At 40.3% G+C, this 23,547-nt stretch overlaps 1 protein-coding gene across 6 annotated transcripts in view; it reads left to right on the top strand.

The window, feature by feature from the left end:
* SMAD9 (SMAD family member 9) overlaps window positions 1–23,547 on the top strand; it is a 74,287-nt gene that overhangs the window by 28,753 nt on the left and 21,987 nt on the right. For all 6 annotated transcript variants that reach the window (XR_005782364.1, XM_040448229.1, XM_040448227.1 and 3 more), the window contains one exon: window positions 17,284–17,920. Coding sequence is in view for 5 of the 6 variants with exons in the window: in XM_040448229.1 (XP_040304163.1) it covers window positions 17,509–17,920 (412 nt within the window). In the remaining variant the exon portion in view is untranslated. The remainder of the gene's footprint in view (window positions 1–17,283; window positions 17,921–23,547) is intronic.

The following is a 23,547-nucleotide window of genomic DNA, read 5'->3' as shown; positions in this document are numbered from 1 at the left end:
AAAATGTAACAAGTTGGAGCAGCTCAACTTCATGCACAGAAGTCCATCCAGTTCAGGTCTAGGGAACAGGGGAACAGTCCTTTGGGTGTCAGTGATAGATTGTGGGTCTCCCCAGACCTGTACAATGAAGAAAACACATTGCTTCTGGGCTGGGCCAGGCCAGGGTTTTAGACTCTGTGTGATGAAATTACTGTTGTCACCTATGTTTAAAATAAACATAAAATAAAACAAAACAAAACAATACGCTCCCATAAACCATTTAGTAAAGTCAAAGCTAGCCCAGCAGGTATCCTTTATTACATTTTGAAGACTAAATATTTTGAAGCAGTTTAATGGCATTGTGTCCTGACTTAAAATTCTTTTAATTCCTTGAGTAATGAAGATGTTTGACCTGGGAAGCTACTGTAGCACACAGCACAGCACCCAGTAGCATGGTGGAGACTGAATCTAAAAATTTTGAGAATCACCTCAGGATGACTTCCCAAAGGATATTTTTAAGGGCTTTTTAGAAATAATTCCTACTTTTTGTAGTGTACCTGAACACAAGGAAGGGTAGTAAAATGTTTTTAGTAGTAGCAGGTATGTGACCGTTCATTCTTCTGTAGATTTGTATTTCTCAGAGGACCAAAGCGAGAAAGAAGAAAAGTAAAAGGCCATTTCTTGTGTTTACCATAATTATAAGCTGGAGTTATGGAAGTTAATTAAAAAAATTTTTTTTGAGGGGTGCCTGGGTGGCTCAGTCGGTTGAGCATCCGACTTCGGCTCAGGTCATGATCTCACAGTCTGTGGGTTCGAGCCCCGCATCAGGCTCCGTGCTGATGGCTCAGAGCCTGGAGCCTGCTTCCGATTCTGTGTCTCCCTCTCTCTCTGCCCCTTCCCTGCTCATGCTCTGTCTCTCTCTGTCTCAAAAATAAATAAAAACATTAAGAAAAAAAATTTTTTTTTGAGGGGGCGCCTGGGTGGCTCAGTCGGTTAAGCATCTGACTTCGGCTCAGGTCATGATCTCATGGTTCATGGGTTCGAGCCCTGCATCAAGTTCTGTGCTGACAGCTCAGAACTTGCTTAGGATCCTCTCTCTCTCCCTCTCTCTCTCTCCCTTTCTTTCTCTCCCCACCCCCCACTCATGCTCTCTCTGCCTCTCTCAAAAATAAACATTAAAAATTTTTTTTCAGGGGCGCCTGGGTGGCGCAGTCGGTTAGGCGTCCGACTTCAGCCAGGTCACGATCTCGCGGTCCGTGAGTTTGAGCCCCGCGTCAGGCTCTGGGCTGATGGCTCAGAGCCTGGAGCCTGTTTCTGATTCTGTGTCTCCCTCTCTCTCTGCCCCTCGCCCGTTCATGCTCTGTCTCTGTCCCAAAAATAAATAAAACGTTGAAAAAAAAAATTTAAAAAAAAATTTTTTTTTCATGTGCCTCATTATACATTACTTGTGCATTGACATATGAGACGTTCTGAATGAAAAAGTAGGGAAAGTTGTGAAAAGCCATGTTTCTGTCCTCTGTGTGATATGGTTGTGATGTAGTGTCCCTACTGTGCCACCAGATCACATTTCCCATATTTGGGCTGAACTACATTTATCTAGAGAAAGAGGGAGTGAAGGAGGGAGGCAGTGGTGGATGGAGGAGGGGGTATGAAGAAAGAGAGAGGGAGGGTGGGGAGAGAGAATATGAGGATGAAAGTTTGTATTTGTTGAAGGGAAGCTTGTTTCTGTTGTTCCCAAACACTATTCAGGGTTAAAAAAAGTGACATCCAAGCTGTCCTGAGGTGACTTTACAACAATGGGAAGGTGGGAATATACCTCATTACCTACAAAACCAATTTTAAAACACATGAGTTTTTTTTTTGTTTTGTTTTGTTTTGTTTTGTTTTTAAGGGAAAATATCCCTTTCCCAAAATTCAGCTAAGCTGTTCTACATGGTTATCATCTGATATTTAGAATTGTTACTGGTTTTCTGAAAGACATGCTGGGAACATTTTTAAAAAGTGGCTTATTGACTACATCAGTAAAATAATGTATTGCTTACAAAAAGACTGGAACAGTTATAAAATTCTTAAAAGTTTTAAGGTTTGGTGTTTTGAAGGGCAAAGAGTTTTGAAGGGCAAACTGATTTGTTCTGCAGTTTGTTAACAAGGGTATTCATTATTGCCCAACAAAAACATTTAGATAAGATGGGCAGAATATATTTTTTTAAATGTTTATTTATTTTGAGAGAGAGCATGGGGAGAGGGGCAGAGAGAGGGAGAGAGAGAATCCAAGCAGGCTCCGCACTGTTAGTGGAGAGCCCAACGTGGTGCTCGATCTCACAAACCATGAGATCATGACCTGAGCCAAACTCAAGAGCTGGATGCTTAACTGACTGAGCCACTCAGGCGCCCCTTACATTGTTTTAAATTAGAATTGAATTTTAGAAGTAGGTAAAATGAATTCTCTTAATTAAACTAAAGAGTCTAGATTGTTTCTGACCAAAGAATCAGATACCTTTAAGAGTAAACTTTGTGAAGTTTAGCAGTTAACTGGGAACTGCAACATAAAGAACTTGGTAAATACTTATGAAATGGAAGGATATTTATTCCTGAAAAAGCTGCATACGATCAGACTTTTGTAAATTGAATAATACTTTTACATTTATCATAGCTCATTTTGTAGGACGAATAGTCTCTCTCAAATTTATATTTGTGGTAATCCCAGATTTTCATGGGTCAGGATTGGTTGGAGTAAGGACACCTTTAAGATGCCTTGTGTTGCTTAAGATCTGGTTTATTCTTTCTGAGGTTGCTAAGGTACAGAAAAGTTTAATTTTTTTTTTAAAGGGCAGCAGTTATTTGCCAGTTTATAAACAATTCAGTAAAAATAGATTTAAGGATCTTCAATTTGTAATTGATAAGTCATGCATGCTGAAATAGTTGGCTGTGATCCTTATTCTCTTTAAGAATGTGGAGTGTTTTATAAACACATTAAGAGTTACAAATATATCCAGGCGCCTGGGTGGCTCCGTCGATTAAGCTTCCGACTTTGGCTCAGCTTATGATCTCATGGCTCATGGGTTCGAGCCCCACATCCGGCTCTGTGCTGATAGCTCAGAGCCTGAAGCCTGCTTCAGATGCTGTCTCCCTCTCTCTATGCCCCTCCCCTGCTCATTCCCTCTCTCTCTCTGTCTCTCAAAAATAATTAAACATTAAAAAAAAATTTTTTTAAGTTACAAATATAGAGAGAAGAAAGAATTGCGCTGTCAGTAATATGACAGTATACATTTGTGCCTAGTGAAATTTCAATCAAAGCACTCTAATGCAAATAATAAACCATGCTAGAATTAGGTATAAATTGAGAATAGGTTCTAAGTAACAGTCTACCTTTTTGCAACCTGTTTGGGTCCCACTGTGAGTAAAGGCCTACTTTGTTTTTATAATCCTGGCTCTCTGCTGAATTCTGGGTATGCAGTTAAAGTTTTAGGACAAGTGAGAGCTCTTGATGAGTGAAACAGCTCATTCCTGTGTGTAAGATTGTTGCTACCTACTGGCTAACTAGGAATGCAAGACTTATCTTGGGAGCGAAGGGAACTTGGAACCACATTTTAGAGTGATGGCAGACCACTTTCAGAACAGATGTGGGAAATCCAGTCTTCCCATAGTTTTAACAAGAGATGAACCAAGATATGTGAGTACTATTAGTACTCAGAGAGACTAATTATATGTACTTCTTCAAAATGTGTTGAGAGGGGGCCCTGAGTGGCTCAGTCAGTTAAGTGTCCAACTTTTGATTTGGGCTCAGGCCGTGATCTCACAGTTTGTGAGTTTGAGCCCCGCATTGGGTACTGCGCTGACAGCACGGAGCCTATTTGGGATTCTGTCTCTCCGTCTCTCTCTGTCCCTACCCTGCACTCTCTAAATAAATAAATAAATAAACAAATAACATTTAAAAAAAACAAAAACAAAAAAAATGAGTTGAGGAAGGGTGGGGAAAATAATCTTAATTAACATTCAAGCATGAAAAATCAGTGCTTGCAATAAGTGGGCAAAATCCTTTCCACTTTTCTAGAGTACACTTACCAGTTTTCTGTTGGGGTCTTTCTGACTCTGGAGGTAATTTTCAGTTTATACAAACAAAGTACAGAAGTAACATGTCTTTCCCTGTTCTCTCCAGGCACCATTAGTTCTTTCCCGAAAACAATGAATGTTGTCAGTTTCATGTGCAGCCTTTCAGAGTAATGAAAGTATTTATCTCTGGACCCTTCCTCTAAGCTATCATATTAAAGTGTTTAAAAGACAATCAAGTTAATCACATTTTTTTGTATGGAACACAAATACTGTGTATCACCATCAGAATTTCTTCCGTCTTTCCTAACTTCTGAGGGCTGAGTGCATGTGCGTCACAAAAAAACATTTAGAGGTGTTATTTTTTTTCCCCGCCTAAGGGCACTGCCTACTTTAATAGGAACGTGCCCAACTTATATTTTGAGAGTTTATTGTAGTGATATTTTTGTGCCTCTTAGGGATAAGTGCCCAAGCACCAGCTTGGCTGTCCTGCTTCTTTTTCCAGCTCTGGACATTTCCTCTTGTCATTAAGGGGAAAGAGCCCAGTGGTGGAGGAGCCAGGTTTTTGGACTTAGAAGGGAGCAAAGTTCATTTTCCAAGAGTATATCTAGTTTTTCCTGAAGTTCCTCAGAGTGGGACCCTCCAAGGGTTTTGTTGTCAATCATGCTCTATGGGAGTTTGCCTTTTGTTTTTTATCCCATAATTCAGAACACGCTCCTGCCTTCCCACCCTCTCCCTACTTCCTGTCTTTTCCTTGCTTCTCAAATCTCTCACCCCTGCCCCTCCAGTCGTACTCAGACTTCATCAAGACATCAGATCTTTTGGAGGGAATACTCTCATTCTTGCTGTGACCAGATGGACAGGCCTGCACTACCCTCTTTCTCTCCTCTTTCCGTTCGTAGGCTGTTCCACTTCCTATCTTTTGCAACATGAATGTTCTCTTTGTACTGATTAATTCTTCTTAATCTGTAATATGCTCTTTAGAAGCCCATTCTTAAAACAAAACAAAGCAACAAAACAGTAGTCCACTGATCCACCTTCCTCCACAGCTACCGCCCCTGTGAGGGCTCCCACAGTCTCTCACATGAACTTTACAGCATCTTCTAGTTGGTTTCCCCGCTTTCTCTCCTCTCTGATTTATTCTCCATACGAACTGTTGTGATCATTGAAAAATACATGAGGTCACTAAACTTAATTGTTTTTTAAATCCATTCAAAGTCTTCCCTTTGCACTTAAAATAAAACCAGTTTTCCATATGTTGCTTTCAAGGTCCAGCACAGCTGTCTCCAGTCCTCACCTCCAGCCTCACCTCTAGCTGTGTACCTCCTTGCCCACTCCTCCTTGGCCACACAGGCTTCCCTTCAGTTTCCCAAGGGCACCAAGTTCTCCCCGAGGCTATGCCACCCTCTTAGAGCTTTTGCCTGGAGTTCTCATTCCACAGCTTGTGGACAGGCTGGCACTTCCTCTTCCTTTCAGTTTAATTGTTACATCCTCAGTGAAGTCTTCCCCAGTAGGTCCAAGGAGATCTCTTGCCCCTGCTTTTCTCTGTCTCAACACTAGAAACTATGCACATTTCCTGCATAGTACTTTATGGTTTGTTAACATTTGCTTTAATATTCAGAGAAGATTCTAAGCTCTGTGAAGGCAAGGACCATGTGTGCTTTGTTCACCACTAGGCAGTGCCTGGCACAAAGTAAGCACTGATGGTAGGTATTTTTGTTGAAATACACAGATGATTGACTGCTGAGTAACAAATGAAGCTTGGTTCTGATTTATCCTTCAGGTACAGAAATCGTTCCTTTGCAACAGAAAGCCAGTCCTTCACTTGAACTGGGTGTCCATTTAGAATCACAATATTTTGGAGATTGAAGAGACCTCGGATGACTTTAATCCTGCCTTCCTATCATGCATGTCCCTTCTCTCATCATCCTCCATTTCAGTACAGAGTTCAGACTCAGCTTTGGGTTCGTGTCCTCTCTTGTTCCCAGTCTCGGCATGGCCGGGGAGACACCTATTGTTGCTTTCCTCCTATCTCCTTTGGGTACCACTGCTTCCTACTTGTGTGATCTTGGAGAAGTTACTTAATTTTGATGTGCTTCAGTTTTCTCAAATATAAAGTGCAGTTATAATAACCACGCACGCCTGTGCAGTGATTCAGGGAAGAAATGCATGTGAAAACTTACCACATAATACTCAGTACATGTTAGCCATAAGCCTTTCTTACTTCCGCTTTGTTTTTATTATTTCCATGAACGCTAGTCTTTTAAAAAATTATTGCAGTAATCATAAAACTTATGCAGTATCATAAAATTTACCCTATTAACCATTTTTAAGTGAATAATTTGGAGGTATCAAATACATTCATAATGTACATCGTTGTAATGTTCATATTGCTGTGCAACCATCACTATTATTCACCTCTGTAACTCTTTTCATTTTGTAAAATTAAAATTTCTATACACATTAAAATAACTTGCCACCTCTCCCCACTGTCCCCCCCCACCCCAGCCTCTGGCAACCACTATTCAAATAAATGGATTCATATAATATTTGCCCTTTTGTGTGTGACTTACTTCATTCTGCATATTGTCTTTGAGATTCATTTATCTTATAGCATGTCTTAGAATTATTTCTATTTATTTATTTATTTATTTATTTATTTATTTATTTATTTAGAGGAAATGAGCAGGGCAAGGGCAGAGGGAGAGGGGGGAAAGAGAGAGAATCGTAAACAGGCTCCATGCCCAGTGGGGAGCCCGATGCAGGGCTCAATCTCATGACTGTGAGATCATGACCTGATCGAAAATCAAGAGTTGGGTGCTTAACCAACTGAGCTATTCAGGTTCCCCAATTTCTTTCCTTTTAAAGGTTGGGTAATATTTCATTATATGCAATGGAATAGTATTTATGTATCCATCTTTCTGTTAATGGACATTTGGGTTGTTTCCATCTTTTGGTTTTTGTGAATAATGCTGCTGTGAACATTGGTTTACAATTATCTGTTCAAATATCTGATTTCCATTTAAAAAAAATTTTTTTAACATTTATTTATTTTTGAGACAGAGAGAGACAGAGCATGAATGGGGGAGGGTCAGAGAGAGGGAGACACAGAATCTGAAACAGGCTTCAGGCTCTGAGCTATCAGCACAGAGCCCAACGCGAGGCTCGAACTCACAGACTGCGAGATCGTGACCTGAGCCGAAGTCGGACACTTAACCGACGGAGCCACCCAGGCGCCCCATGATTTCCATTTTTTTGAAGTATATATCCAGAAATGGACTTGCTGGATCATATGATAATTCTACTTAAAAGTTTTTGAGGGGTACCTGGGTGGCTCCGTCGGTTAATCATCTGACTTTGGCTCAGGTCATGATCTCAATGGTTCATGAGTTCAAGCCCACATTGAGCTCTCTTGCTGTCAGAATGGAGCCTGCTTCGGATCCTCTGTCTCCCTCTCTCTCTGCCCCTACCCCGCTCATTCTCTCTCTCTCTCAAAAATAAATAAACATTAAAAAACATTTAAAAAATAAATAAAATTTTTGAGAAATTGCTATACTGTTTTCCACAGTGGCTGTACCATTTTACATTCTCACCAGCAGTGCACAAGTGTTCTGAGTTCTCTGAATTATCTGCATTCTCAACACTATCTCTTCTTTCCTTTCTTTCTTTTTTTTTAATAGTAGCTGTCCTAATGGATGTGAGGTGGTATCTTATTGTAGTTATGGCTTGCATTTCCCTAATGATTAGTGATGTTCAACATCTTTTAATGTGCTTATTGGGCATGTATCTCTTCTTTAGAGAAATGTATGTTCAAGTCTTTTGTCCATTTTTTAATCAGGTTGTTTGGATTTCTGTTGAGTTTTATATATTCTGGATATTAATCCCTTATCAGGCATATGATTTCCAAATATTTTCTCTCATTCTTTGGGTTGCCTTTTTATTCTGTTGATAGTGTCTTTTGATGTACAACATTTTTAAATTTTCGTGAAGTGTAGTTTGTGTATTTTTTTTTCTTCGTTTGCCTGTGCCTTGGTGTCACGTCCAAGAAGTCATTGCCAAATCCAGTGCCATAGGGCATTTTTTTGCCCTATGTTTTCTTCTAAAAGTTGCTAATGGTTTTAGGTCTTGCATTTAAGTCTTGATCCATTTCATGTTGATTTCTGAATGTAGTCTTAGATAAAGGTCCAACTTCCTTCTTTTGCGTGTGGATATTCAATTTTCCCAGCACCGTTTGTTTGTAAGGTTGTCCTTTCCCGTTGAATGGTCTTGGCATCTTTGTCAAAAATTATTTGACCATATATGCAAGGATTTATTCCTGGACTCTCCATTCTATTCCGTTGGCCAGTATGTCTGTCTTTGTGCCTGTACCACAATGCCTTGGCTTGAGTAGCTCTGTAGTAAATTTTGAAATCCAGAAGGGTGAGGCCTCCAGCTTTGTTCTTCTTTTTCAAGATTATTCTGGCTATCCAAGAGATAGCCTTGAGATTCTCATCCTTGAGATTCAGTATGAATTCTAGAATGAGTTTTCTATTTCTGCAAACAACTTCTTTGGGATTTCGGTCAGGATTGCATTGAGTCTGTGGTCGTTCTGTCCATTATTGAAACTGGGTGGGGGCGGGTATTAATGTCTCCAAGCGTTACTGTGGCACTCTCTCATTCTCCCTTCAATTCTATCAGGTTTTGCTTCATACATTTTGCTGGTCTGCCTTTATAGGTATAAATGGTTATACTTATTATATGTTCTTGCCATATTGATCATTTTTAAAAAAAAAATTTAGGTTTATTTATTTATTTTGAAAGAGGAGTGAGCAGGGGAGGGGCAGAGGGAGAGAGAGAGAATCCCAAGCAGGCTTTGTGCCGTCAGCCTGACATGGAACTTGAATTTACAAACCATGAGATCATGACCTGAGCCAAAACCAAGAGTCACACACTTAATTGACTAAACCACCCAGCACCCCTGTATTGAGCTTTTTATTAATTATATAAAGTTCTTGTTTATCTTTTATAAACTTTTTTGGTTATAGTCTACTTAGTCTGATATTAGTACAGTTATTCCCATTCTCTTTTGGTTGCTGTTTCCATGAAATAGCCTTTATCATCTTTTCATTTTCAGTCTATTTGTGTCTTCGGATCCAAAGTGATTTGAGTCTTTTTTTAGACAAAATATAGTTGGATCGTGTTTATTCTCTGTTCTTCTGCCAATCTCTGTCGTTTGGTTGGAGAGTTTAATCCATTTACAGTTAAAGTAATGATAATGAGAGACTTCTGCCATTTTGCTATTTGTTTTCTATATGCCTGATAGCTGTGTTTGGTCCCTCATTTCCTGCACTACTTCTTTTGTGTTAAGTTTTTTATGTCAAGTGAAACATTCAAATTCCTGTCTCATTTCCTTTGGTGTATATTCCTTAGCTGTTTTATTTTTGGTTATCATTGGAATTATTTTAACATCTTGAAGTTATAACACTCCAATTTGAATTTATGCCAGGCTAACTTCAATAACATATAAAACTGCTTTTTCACTGCTCCAGCCCCATCCCTTTCAGTTGTTGATGTCACAGAATTGCATCTTTATACATTGTATGCCTGAAAACATAAACTGTAATAATTATTTTAAATTCATCAGTCTCTCTTTTTTTAAAGATTTTATTTTGTTTTTTAAGTAATCTCCACACCCAACATAGGGCTCAAACTCATAACCCCGAGATCAAGACGCACATGCTCTTGGTTCTTGGTTGATTCTTGGTTAATAGTTTTTACCTTTGAGCGCTTTGAATATCAGTGGCCCACTTTGCAACCCTCTAATGAATTTTTCATTTCTGTTTTAAAGTGAATGGGTCATACTTGTCCATTTCTCTGTATGCCTCTGATTTATTGTTGAAACCCAAACATCTCAATCTGATAATGTGGCAAATCTGGAAATCAGATTCTCTCCCTTTGCCAGGAGAATGCTGGATTTTGTTATTGCTTTTGGGCTGTTTTTGTTTTGTTGTGTTTTGTTTTATTTATTTATTTATTTATTTTTTAATTTTTTTTTCAACGTTTATTTATTTTTGGGACAGAGAGAGACAGCATGAACGGGCGAGGGGCAGAGAGAGAGGGAGACACAGAATTGGAAACAGGCTCCAGGCTCTGAGCCATCAGCCCAGAGCCCGACGCGGGGCTCGAACTCACGGACCGCGAGATAGTGACCTGGATGAAGTCGGATGCTTAACCGACTGCGCCACCCAGGCGCCCCTGTTGTGTTTTGTTTTAATGTTGTAGGCTGTTTCTGTGCCAAGGATCAGCCTGAGGTGTAAACTCAAGGTCTTCTCAAGTCTTCTCTGAGCCTGCTCCTTTCCCTAGATATGCATAGTCACTTTCTAATTTTCCCCACGTATGCAGTTGCTTTTGAGTGTCCTAGTCTTTAATGTCTAGCTCCCACAAGAATAAAAAGAGAAAAATAAAAGGGATGGGGGAAGGGTGCTGGCCCTATTGAAACACCCTTGAAGTCACTTTAGCCAGAGAAGGAAAGACCTGAAACACTGGGGAGGGTGCAACTACAGTGGCTACCCTCCCATTGACACCTCAGTGATCAGAAACAACAATTGGTGCTCAGAGCACAGATCCCTGATGTTTGGAGGACAGGGTCCTTTTCCTCTTCCCTAGATCCTGGCGAAGTGATTGCAAGGTGCTGCAGGGACACATGCACAGCTGCCTGCCAAGGGGTAGGGGATAAGTGGCTGCTAATGGGCTAAGAACTGAAATTGGCCAAAACTATCCACATTTACCATCTAAGCATTCAACTGACTCTAGATTTCCAGCCTAGTTACATTATACAGATCCTGCCAGTGCAATCATTGTCTAGATGGAGAGACAGATTTCTGGTGCTTCATACTCCACCATCTTTCCAGAATCTTCTGACCCTAGTCTTTCTTAAGACTCTCCTTTGTTTTAGTCAGTTAGAATAATTAGTAATTCTCTTTATCTCTTCAGCTTCTACCCCTTCTCTTACTTCTTTCCCCTTCTTTCCAGTTTCTTCTAATTCATTGCTTTTTTTTTTGTAAGTGTTCATAGGTCAGAGATTCTTTTAATAATTTTAAGAAAAATACCTATGGACTGTCTTCCTAGAAAAATCCATATATGCAGTCACCCAAAATGAGCAGACAGTTCAGATGTCTAATAGATGACCTGAAATCCCACCATGGCCCTCTTGAGTAGAGCCTCTGTTATAAAGATGCATCTCTGTCATCTTCCTGTTTCACTGTGGTCAGAAGACACTCTACCCTGCAAGAAGATGCTCACTGGCAAACTATGAACAGGAACTGCCCTTTCACAGATTTGTAGGGAAGCTCTGAATACAGCTAGAAAAGCGTCTTTCCCAGAGTATGAAATTATGATACCATTTCCATGTTTACACAACTGACATGTTTATCCAGTGACACTAAACTGGTACATGTATGGGGTATTTATCCCTTACAATGCAAACTTGTAATTACCACTCATTTGAAACACATAGGGATGACAGACTAGTTTAAGTGAAATACACAATGCGCGCGCGCTCGTGTGTGTGTGTGTGTGTGTGTGTGTGTGTGTGTGTGTGTGTTTTAAGCTTGGTTTCTCTCCAAGTGTATGCAGTAATAAGACATGATATATATGTGCCAATAGGGGTAATAATAGCCAACTATTTTCTAGGTAGACATTTTTTTGGATCTGTTTTTAACTTTAAGACACTTGTTATTGCCATATTAATTACTGGTATACAAAAGTGCTATAAAAATAGGGATACTGTAGGGATACTATGGATTAGAGGGTCAAAATTGATAAGATTGAAAAATTAAAAAACAAAAATAATGGAACAATTATGTCTCAAAGTGGTGAGTGTTTCTGGAGTGGGCCCTTGCAGAATGGGCAAATGCTATCTGATCCCCTAGGCTGGCTGGCATACAGCGTGGTTGGTGATGTTGACTTTTCTTGGACACACTGACAAGGAAGCAGTGCCCCTGGAGGGTTGCTCAGAAGTTCTGTGTGTGCAATGCTTTGGCATGCTCCAGGGCAGATAGCCAACATATTCATCATAAATGGTATTTTTTAAATTTTGTTCTCGTCAGGATTAAAATCACCAATTGAATCTTCCAAGGAGGACAATAAGGAAAAATAATCTTGAGTAACTGCTAACAGGAGTTTGATTTAAACCAACAACTTAAAAATGAAACGTTCCTATCTCCCAAACTTTTGTACAGCCTGACAAATTGGAATTTAGGGTGGAATTAGGTAATTAAATCATAGTGTATATGCTTGTGGTCAGCTCTGCTCTTCTTTTAAGTGGTCCTGTTTATTTTAAAAACTTGAAAATGAGGGTTTTTTTTGCTTACTCAGTTGAAGTTTATTGTAAAATTCAGATGCCCAAAAAAGAAAGTACTGTTTTGTGGGGCACCTGGGTGGCTCAGTCGGTTGAGTGTCTGACTTCGGCTCCAGTCATGATCTTGCGGTCTGTGAGTTCAGGCCGCACGTCGGGCTCTGTGCTGACAGCTCGGAGCCTGGAACCTGCTTTGGATTCTGTGTCTCCCTCTCTCTCTGCCCCTCCCCACTCATACTCTGTCTGTCTCTCAAAAATAAATAAACATTAAAAAAATTCTTTTTTTAATTAAAAAAAAAAGGAAATACTGTTTTGTGCTGTATGTGAAGTGGACCACGAGTGAGCCAGAGGAGGGATGAGCTGTGCTTTTGTCCTTCTGCCTACAGAAGGCAAGCTGTAATGGCCAGCAGATAACATTTGTGGAGGTCTGGGGTGATGAGGGCTTTGACTGAAGGCACTGCATGTAATGTCAAACACAGTAATACCAAGCATATGTTTTCTTTTTTTTTTTAATTTTTTTAACGTTTTATTTATTTTTGAGAGAGGGAGAGACAGAGCATGAACAGGGGAGGGTCAGAGAGAGGGAGACACAGAATCTGAAACGGGCTCCAGGCTCTGAGCTGTCAGCACAGAGCCCGACGCGGGGCTCGAACTCACAGACCGCGAGATCATGACCTCAGCCGAAGTCGGCCGCTTAACCAACTGAGCCACCCAGGCGCCCCCCAAGCATATGTTTTCACTCTGGTTCCTTCATGGTAATAAAGACAATGCTAGAAAGAAACAAAAGTATGGAGAGAAGAGTGGAAATCATGCTGTGTTGGTACATGACATTTGCTATAAAGAGGGTCAATTTGACAACAGTGGAAAAAATTGTTTTGCTCTGCTCTGTGCAATATAGCTTCATGAGTGAAGGCTTCGTTCTCAGGCTGTGCTACCCCAGGAGTAGACTAGGGTAGTAATGTCGTGTCGGCAGCAGCTGAAGGAGTCACACAGTCCCATGTGGCAGGTTACAGCCGACAGCCATGGAGTCATGGAACTATTGCCCAGGCAGAGCCTACTTTGAGGGTGAGCCCCCCTTGATCTGCAGACGAGGAAATGAGGGGGGCCAGAGAGACCACATGACTTGCCAAAGCTCACATGGTTGGTTTGTGACAAGGGATAGACAGTTGTCTTAGGAAAGTGAGAATTTAACCACAAAAAGAATTACTAGAAAATCATCCTAATCTGCCAAGTTAGTTTGTTTTTTTAACTGTGACCTACATCCTTCTAAGGGCAGCTCAGCAATCATCTCCAAAATCCTTCCAGAACCCCCAAAGTTGGGCCAGAGACTCCTCCCCCTGTACCGCCTGGCATCTCTCTTCCATAGATCTTGTTAGATTTTGTGGAAATTGTCTGGTCAGGTTTTTGTTTATAAATACTTCACATACATTCATCTTTATAGACTATAAAGATGGCTTTATCCTTCTTTGTATTTTATAGGAATAGAGTAACTAACTATAGCAGTATTAACAACCCCCCTCCTATTTGTGAAACAGTGTTTTAATAACCTCCCTGGGAGTGCTCTGTTTTAATGATGATGATGGGCCTGGGCAGTGCTACTTGAGGAGGTTGTGCTCAGTTTGAGCAGATAGTCTAAGGGCATTTAAATTATCTGACAGTGGAAAGCTGTTCTGAGCCAGGTTGACACTACTAAACAAGCTTGCATGGGGGGAAGGGGGGGTGCACTATTGATGTCAGAGTGATGACCAGCTGGAGATAAACAAGGGGCCCTTTGTTCCTTTGGTGGCAAAGACTTTATATGAGTGAGAATGGAATGGCCTTAATGAACCTTCAATGGTTCCCCTGGACGAATAGGAACTGAGGCCTTAATGTTAGTGAGATTCCAAGTCTGATTCACTTTTTAAACTTACTTGTTCTATTAAAAAACGTATCAAAACAAAGAACGAGTGTAGAGAATATTATTTTGAACATCTGTGTACCCACCAGCCAGCTTTATTAAACCTTAACTTTTTGATATTTTCTATCCTCTTTCCTTCCCTGCCTGGAGGCTCCTATTACAAATTTAGTGCTAAATACTCTGAGATTCTAAATTTGACTTTTTGGGGCCTCCCTCAATGCAAGAGCCTCTGTGTAATGCGATGGGAGCTGGGTCTTAGAGCTATAAAGAGCCACTGTGAGACCATTATATAGATTCAGAATGTGGCAGTGAGATCAGACTGTAGAGGCAGGGTTCCTTGGACCTTAGGTTTCTGACCAGTCGGTGTTTTCCCAAAGGATGAGGAGGGATAGTGGCCCTGGCAAGTCACTTATCAAGGTGAACCTCAAACAGACATGGCTTGAGGAACTCTATGGCTTAAAGGTAGTGCTTTTCAATCTTTTTTGATTGTAACCCACAATACCAAATGACATTACATTGTGCATTGCAAATTCCATTGTGACCTCATGTCCATCTGTCACACAGAACATACACCTCTGAATGAAAGTTTTAGCGAAAAAATACTCTTCCTTCATTAGCTGCACAGCACTATAGTCTATTTTGTTGTTTTTACAAAAGCTGTTTTGTTCTAATAAGTTGATTTCAAGTGCCATTCGTAGATAGGAACACATAGTTTAAAACAACAATGAGCCCTGGTTTAGAGAACGGTTACTTGTCTGCTGGAACAAACGTTTTTTAAAGGGTATATTTAGTTTAACTCTGTGGAACATTTTATAGAAAGCTTTTATCAGTCACTGACCTAAACTTAAATATTTATTTCACAATTTACTAATAGAAATCCCATGTAAAACTAAGCATAATTCAAAGCCTGTTGGGGGTTCAGATTATTTTGCATCATGTTACTTCTCTTTAAAGCTCCTAATCTTCTTCAACCATTGCTTTAAGGCAGCCTGTCTTGATTAAGTAAACAGAACTAGAACATAGTGACTTAACTATATTTCATGACCGTTAAGCCACAAAATCAACCTTTCTAAATAAAACCGGGTGTAAGTCAAACTTCCAAGTGAAAAAACCCAGCTATCAAAGCCCTCAAGTCTCCTTTCCATCATCATTTACCTCTATACACTGCTAAAGTAAGTCTATATACAGAATAAAATGATGCAGGTGTTGCTTTAATTTACTAAATTCATCAATTTTTGAGTAACCAGGCTGACATCCTCCTCACATGGGGCCCCTGATAATTACAATAGCAGGGGTTTATGTAGCACCTTCGTTGGGAGAAGTTTATATCATTGTGTTCAGAAAGGTGCAGCTTTCCCTCCAGGGAAGTGGAGGAGAAAATGATATTTAATTCATACTAAACAAGCGATTGTTGGAGATGCTGAGCTAGGATGATTCTTGAAAACTGAGAGTTTGCTTGCTCCAAAATGTTACCAACAGACACTTTAAACATTAATAAGGTAGCTGGTTTCTAAAATCTGGAGGAGGGAGAGGGTTTTGTTTAAGCCAACTATTTCACGGAGGAGGAAGTATAGTTCAGCCTCAGGAAATTTAAATGGGAATGTTGAATAACTGGGAAAGAATGTCTCCTCTGGGTGCCAGGACGAAGAAGAATTCAGCTGATTTTCAGGCAGAATAACAAATGTGACAGCAGTACCTTTTTCTGTCCACATTTATGTACCGTTACTATATGTAACTTCTAAAAAAGCAGTTCCCAAACTTTTTTGGTCTTATGACTTCTTTCTACTCTTAAGAATTATTGAGAACTCCAAAGGTTCTTTGTGTATGTGTCTTATATCTATCAAATATTTATCATTTTGAAATTAAGAGTGAGAAACTTAAAAATACTTAATTATTCATTAAAAGAGAATGATAAACCCATTATATATTAGCATAAACATTTTTATTTAAAAAACTATATTTAAAAAGAATTATTGGAAAGAGTGTTATTGTTTTATATCTCTGCAAATCCCTTTAATGCCTGGTTAATAGGTGACACTTGGAATTCTCTTACGTTTCTGCATATAATCTGTTGTGATATATATATATATTTTTTTAATTTTTTTTTCAACGTTTTTATTTATTTTTGGGACAGAGAGAGAGCATGAACGGGGGAAGGGCAGAGAGAGAGGGAGACACAGAATCAGAAACAGGCTCCAGGCTCTGAGCCATCAGCCCAGAGCCTGACGCGGGGCTCGAACTCACAGACCGCAAGATCGTGACCTGGCTGAAGTCGGACGCTTAACCGACTGCGCCACCCAGGCGCCCCAGTTGTGATATATTTTTAAAGTTGAATTACATGAAGAAAAGTCTTGCACACACAGATATGTAGTTGGAAAAGAGAGAGCCTTGCAGCTCTCTGAAAGGAACTCTGGGACTCGCCGGAGTCCTTGGGTCACACTTTGGGAACCACTGTCCCTGTAAAGTCGTTTGGAAGAACATATACAAATGGTGAGGTTATTAGTGTCCTAATTTTTTTATTCCATGTACATATTCTTTCATCAGTGAAGATGGGTTACTTGCATAAACTGTAATTGAGAAAGGGAGAAGTGTGAGCACGTTGAGGAAAGATTACAGAGGCTCTCAAATTTAGGCAGAGGAGTTTATGCTTGGGAAACTAAGGAGCCACTGTAATTTCTGAAATAGGAAAATGACTCAGTAAAACTTATATTTGGGATTTAATGGATTATTCGAATTGGAAGAGAGGAGCCACTTCAGAATCTGTTGCAGTAGTCTAGGCATGGTGAGGTGGGCTAGGCCTCAGATACTGGTGGAAATGGAGAGGAAGTTTCAAATTCTAGAAGACATTTTGAAGGCAGAATCACCAAGACTTGGGTCAGGGGATAATGGAGAAGGAAGAGCCAAAGATGTTTTCAAGTCCAAAACATTTGAAGTGTATTTTCTTCCTTATATCCAACCTTTAATTTTTTTCTGAAAAGTATCCTGATTAAGCTGATTGGAGTGTTTTTTTCTTGTTTTTCAGACTTGGCCAGCCTATTCTAGGACCTAGCAGAAAGTCAACACAGTTCCCAGCCTGAATCGGTCAGTTACTTCCAGAAGAAAAGGAAGACCTATGACATCCCTGGAGAGTTTGTACCTATGACATCCCTGGAGAGTTACTTGCTGCATACTTCCCTCAGGCCCTGCATGCAATAAAGGGCTATCTGTCCAGGTCCTCTTTGCACTGGACACCTGCAGTTCACCTCTTATGCACTCCAGCACCCCCATCAGCTCCCTCTTCTCCTTCACCAGCCCGGCAGTGAAGAGACTGCTAGGCTGGAAGCAAGGAGATGAAGAGGAAAAGTGGGCAGAGAAGGCAGTAGACTCTTTAGTAAAGAAATTAAAGAAGAAGAAAGGAGCCATGGATGAGCTGGAGAGGGCCCTCAGCTGCCCGGGGCAGCCCAGCAAATGCGTTACAATTCCCAGGTCCCTGGATGGGCGGCTGCAGGTGTCCCACCGCAAGGGGTTGCCCCACGTCATTTACTGCCGAGTGTGGCGCTGGCCTGATCTCCAGTCTCACCACGAGTTGAAGCCGCTGGAGTGCTGTGAGTTCCCATTTGGATCCAAGCAGAAAGAGGTGTGCATTAACCCCTACCACTATCGCCGGGTGGAGACTCCAGGTGAGATTTTCTTCCTGATGTCATGGTTTATCTTTAAAGTTAAGGAGTCTTGTCCCACTTGAAGAGGAGTGATGGGGCATCAGCAAGACAAGCCCTGCCCCCCACCCCACCTCACCAAAGGAAAAGGAAGAGGGGAGGTTCAAATCCGAGGAAGTAATCCAAACTTTTGCAGTCAGAAAAATCTAGAAAGAAGGTGCTTCTAGTATACATAGACGTTTTGTGAGATTTTGAAAAATGAATTTTTGTTTTGATGTATTTTGCAGTTGTCATCATGTTTTTCCAGTTCTTGGAGGTCTTTGAAGGTATTAATATGGCCTTGCTATGAACATGAACATCCTGGGGCACCCTGGTGTCTCAGTCAGTTAAGTGTCTGACTCTTGATTTTGGCTCAGGTCACAATTTCACAGTTCGTAAGATCGAGCCCCAAGTCAGGCTGTGCATTGGCAGTGTGGAGCCTGCTAGGGAATCTTTCTCTCTCTTTCTCTGCTTCACCTCTGTTCACTCACTCTCTCTCTCTCAAAATAAATAAACTTAAAAAAAAAAAAAAGGAACATCCTCCTTTCTATTCTCTCTCCCTCAATGAAACCGAACTAAACTAAAGGAGGTTTTTGCTGCCACTTTCCCCAAGCTCAGGTGCATGGAAGTATCTCATATCTGGGTCTGAAAACAGCCAGTGGAAGAATTGCTAGAAATCCTTTTAGGACTGAAAGCAACAGGGGCTGGGAAAGATTCGCAGTTGTTCTTAAATATGGCTTCAATACTGTTCTAAAACTCTTCATGTACCCATATGTGTGTGTGGGGGGGTACATATATTTCACCCCCTTTATGAAGTCTGATGTTTGCCCTTGTCCTTCACACTGGCTGTAGCAGTTTGACTACACTTCTCTTTGGATAGAGTGTTCCTTTGGCTATAGGGCTGCAGTTTTCATAGGAGCTTCCTCTCCCTGACTGGCCACCTGTCTCATTCCGGGAGACCAGAGGGCTGGCACATGAGCTCTGCCAAGTGGCCCATGTTCATTAAAAGATGGGTGTGTCTAGGGGGCACCTGGGTGGCTAGTCGGTTGAGTGTCCAACTTAAGCTCAGGTTGTGATCTCACGGTTCGTGAGTTCAAGCCCCAAGTTGGGCTCTCTGCTGTCAACATGGAGCCTGGAGCCTGCTTCACATCCCCTGTCCCTTTTTCTCTGCCTCTCGTCCCCTGTTGGTACTCTCTCTGTCTGTCTCTCTCTTTCAAAAATACATAAACAAAAAAAGAAAAAAGAGAGAGAGAGGTGGTTGTGTCTAAGTAGGCCTGGCGTTAACCTTACAGCAGTACTAGGAAGTGCCCAGCCTACAGTGGTTTGAGTTAGGCCACCTTTCAGGCTCCAAAATCTTGCCATCGTGTTGTATAACTATAGTCAGGGAAGTCACTGCCTGCGTGTGGATGCTTCTCACAGTTTCCTCATCCTGGGATTGAGTGAGTCTCTGTAGAAGACTGTTGAGAAAGCCCTGGAGAATCTGACATGTTTTCACTAGATCATATAAGTCTTAGCTTTCTTCCCTTCTTTCCTTCCTCTCTCTCTGGGCTCTTTCTGTATACCAAAAAAAAAAAAAAAAAAAAAAAAAGTCATTCAGGTCCAAGTTTATGACAATGACTTGATTCTTTTTTGCTTGTTTGTTTCAAAGATATGAGTTACAGTAAGCACTCAAAGTATACCTGATGAAAAAAATGTTCATTAAGAAATCATTTCTCTCTTCCTGAGTAATGGAGTTGTAAAATGTACATTGCAAGAAGTTATCTGGCTCATTGTCTCTGGTTTTCCTTTTGAATACTAGAAAACCTAAGTTTAAAGCCTTATTTGGTGTTTTAGTTTATGTAAGGTTCTTTTAGAAATATTAATGCAAGGGGCGCGTGGGTGGCTTCGTAGGCTTGGTCAGTTAAGCATCGGACTTCAGCTCAGGTCATAATCTCATGGTGCTTGAGTTCAAGCCCCGTATAGGGCTTTCTGCTGACAGCTTGGAGCCTGGAGCCTGCTTTGGATTCTGTGTCTCCCTCTCTCCGTGCCTCTCCCCTGATCATGCTCTGTTTCTCTCAGTCTTTCAAAACTAAACACTAAAAAAAAAAAATGTTAAATGTAAATATTTTTACATATGGCAGGTAGATTTCATATTATTATATTTTAGGTTTGACTTCCCAAAATGAAAGATGGGTAGATATAATATTAATTTTAAGGTAATATTTAAGCTACACAGGATTTTTTATTCCTAACTATGATGTTTTTTATTAGAAAAAGCAGATTTTACATCTAGCTTTCTGGTCGTGTTTAAAGTAAATATTTTGAGAACAGTGAGGATGCTAATGTTAAGCAAGTTTATTGGGTTCCTAATTATCATAAAGCTTAACTTTTTCATTTGAAATCTCATTTTCTTGACTCCCTCATTTTAGGAACATTGAGGGCTACACTCAGATTTTCTTTTTACTCACACAACCACTTAAATCATCTATTTAAATGCTTTTCAAACTACCTGTAGTGAAGGACCAGTTTTTAATTTTTAAATTTCCAACCCTTCAAATATCAATACTTCTGTAATACAAATGAATTGCCAGGCAAATGAACATTTAAGAAGACTTACCAAATGTGAGCTCAGTTTTGTTTTTGTTTTTGTTTTACTCTTCATTTCAACAGATATAAAATTGCTCTGTCAAATTGCTGTTCAAATTTTAAACCTTAACTCTCAGTTTCAATACTGCACCTTCATCGACTGGTACCCAGCAGTTAGTACGAGTGTCATTAGTACTCAAACCTCACTTTGCATGGCTGGAGTTTAGTAGAAGCCATGCGAAAAGTGTTTTTGCAGCATGTGGTGATTTTACTCCTTGCGACTGGAACTTATTTCAGGAGTACAATTTCTTCTTGACTGAAAGTACCCATATATCAAAACCACATGACTCTTGAAAAAGATACAAAAGCTTTTCTCAGCTCTGCTTTGTACATAACCCATATACACAGTAACTCCTGCCACTTTTGCCCCCTTGTAATGCTTAGTTGTTAAGACTTAGTTGTTAAGACAGTGTGGTATTTGGGGGTGCATCAGTGGCTCGGTTAAGCGTCAGACTTTGGTTCAGGTCATGATCTCACGGTTCTTGAGTTCAAGCCCTTTGTGGTGCTCTGTGCTGACAGCTCAGAACCTGGAGCCTGCTTCAAATCCTGTGTCTCCCTCTCTCTCTGCCCATCCTCTGCTCACATTCTGTCGCTGTCTGTCTCTTAAAAAAAATAAAAATAAAAAAATAAGACAGTGTGGTATTTAAAAGATGGCATAAAATTGAACCACTGTGTCATATTTGTAAGCAGCAGTTGTGATCTAGAAATAGAATTTAGTAATTAGGAATAACTATTACTATGGGTTGAATGTTTATGTACCCCTCCCCGCCAATTCACATGTTGAAAATCTAATGCCTAAGGTGATGATATCAGGAGATGGGAGCTTTAGGAGATGATTTGGTCACGAAGAAAGACCCTTATGAATGGGATTAGTGCTCTTCTAAAGGAGGCCTCAGAGAAATCCCTTATACCTTTCCACCTTATGAGGACCCAGATGATCAGAATATGTAGCTTGGGAGATAACTTTCCCCAGAATCTGACCATGCTACACCCTGATCTTGGACTTCCCAGCCTCTAGGACTGTGAAGAATAAATTTTTATTGTTTATAAGCTACCCAGTTTATGGTATTTCTGTTATAACAGTCCAAATGGACTAAGACAGCTATGTTTTGAGTGAAAGTGTTTAAAAATATGATCAGTGTAAATCTAAGGTAAACTAGCCAGTCAAACTGAATAACACCAGAATGATACCATCGGCTTTCTTTACAAAAGTTTTCATCCAGGTGGTGAAAACACATTATCAAGGCATTTGTCTCAGTAAAGGAGGACGGACCCCCCCCCCTTTTTTTTTCTTTTGGTGCTTCTGATCTGTGGCCTACGAAGAAATTGAATTCTGTGTATTCAGGGGGTATGAGTCCACTCAAAAAAGAAAAGTGAGTGTTTATTTGAACCTTGTTATCATTGTGATGAAGAAACGTCATCGCAAAAGAAGCCATATACCATTTACTCTGTCAGGCCCTCACTTTCAGACAACTCATGGAGAAAGTCATCTTTCTCCTGCGTATTCATGGAACACATAAAAGGAAGTTTAATGGCTTATCATCCAGTTCATTTTTTGAATAATGATGCCATTGGGTGCCCTATAATGTCATAAAACAGTATATGCACATATTGGCTTTTAAAGGGGGAAGAAATAATGTGTTTCTCTGCACCCTCGACTGTTGTGGTTTAGTTTAAGACTTTTCATTTACCTCTTAGGGTTTATTTTCTACATGTAGAACGAAAAAGTGTTGCTTGTTAAGAAAGACATAGATGTTTTATGGTGGATAAGTGGTAGGCTTTGTGATTGATGTTATTTTATTGCTATTGTTGTTGTTTGTTTATTCTGAAACATTTACCCTTTAAAAAATTGTTTTAGGGGCGCCTGGGTGGCTTGGTCGGTTAAGCGTCCGACTTCTGCTCAGGTCATGATCTCGCGGTCCGTGAGTTCGAGCCCCGCGTCAGGCTCTGGGCTGATGGCTCAGAGCCTGGAGCCTGTTTCCGATTCTGTGTCTCCCTCTCTCTCTGCCCCTCCCCCGTTCATGCTCTGTCTCTCTCTGTCCCAAAAAATAAATAAACGTTGGAAAAAAAAAAAAATTAAAAAAAAAAATGAATAAACGTTAAAAAAAATTTTTTTTAAATTGTTTTAATGTTTATTTTTTATTAAAAATTTTTTTAATGTTATTATTTATTTTTGAGACAGAGAGAGACAGAGCATGAACAGCAGAGGGGCAGAGAGAGGGAGAGACACAGAATCTGAAGCAGGCTCCAGGCTCTGAGCTGTCAGCACAGAGCCCGACGCAGGGCTCGAACTCACGGAGTGTGAGATCATGACCTAAGCTGAAGTCGGATGCTTAACCGATTGAGCCACCCAGCACCCCTGTTTATTTAGTTTTTAGAGAGAGCACAAGTGAGGGGAGGGCAGAGGGAGAGGGAGACACAGAACCTGAAGCAGGCTCCAGGGTTTGAGCCGTGAGCAAAGAGTCCGACACAGGGCTCAAACCCACAAACTGTGAGATCATGACCTGAGCCAAAGTTGGAAGGAAGCTTAACCAACTGAGCTACCCACGCGCCCCCAGAATATTTACTTGTTTATGAAAGTTTTTATCAATATTTGCGTATGGTAACAAATCAATAGTGTGATTAAAAACAAGAGCTGCCACATCCATCTCCAGAAACAACTTCTTTTAATCGTTATTGGTTAGTTCTTTTGCTAGTTCCTTCCATTATTACCAAAAATTATGGAGATAACTCTAGATAATATACACCTAGACAATGTTTACACATTGATTCCTAAAAATTATGGAGGTAACTCTATATGATATGCTTATAAATCTATTTCTGAATTTATCACCTTTAGATGATTTCATTGACTAATACAAAAGATGAGGATTTAGCTAATTTATATTAACTTCTCTCTTTTTTTCTTCTTTTTGAATCTTTGATATCTACATTTTAGTTTATGATTTATGTTATTTTTTGGCTACTGTATTGGTTTCCGTCGTGGG

Source organism: Herpailurus yagouaroundi, unplaced genomic scaffold (genome assembly GCF_014898765.1).
Source record: "Herpailurus yagouaroundi ecotype Mexico unplaced genomic scaffold, PumYag 197, whole genome shotgun sequence".
NCBI classification, from domain to species: domain Eukaryota; kingdom Metazoa; phylum Chordata; class Mammalia; order Carnivora; family Felidae; genus Herpailurus; species Herpailurus yagouaroundi.
The sequence above is the reverse complement of the archived record's forward strand: the minus strand, read 5'-3'. Positions and strand labels throughout refer to the sequence as shown.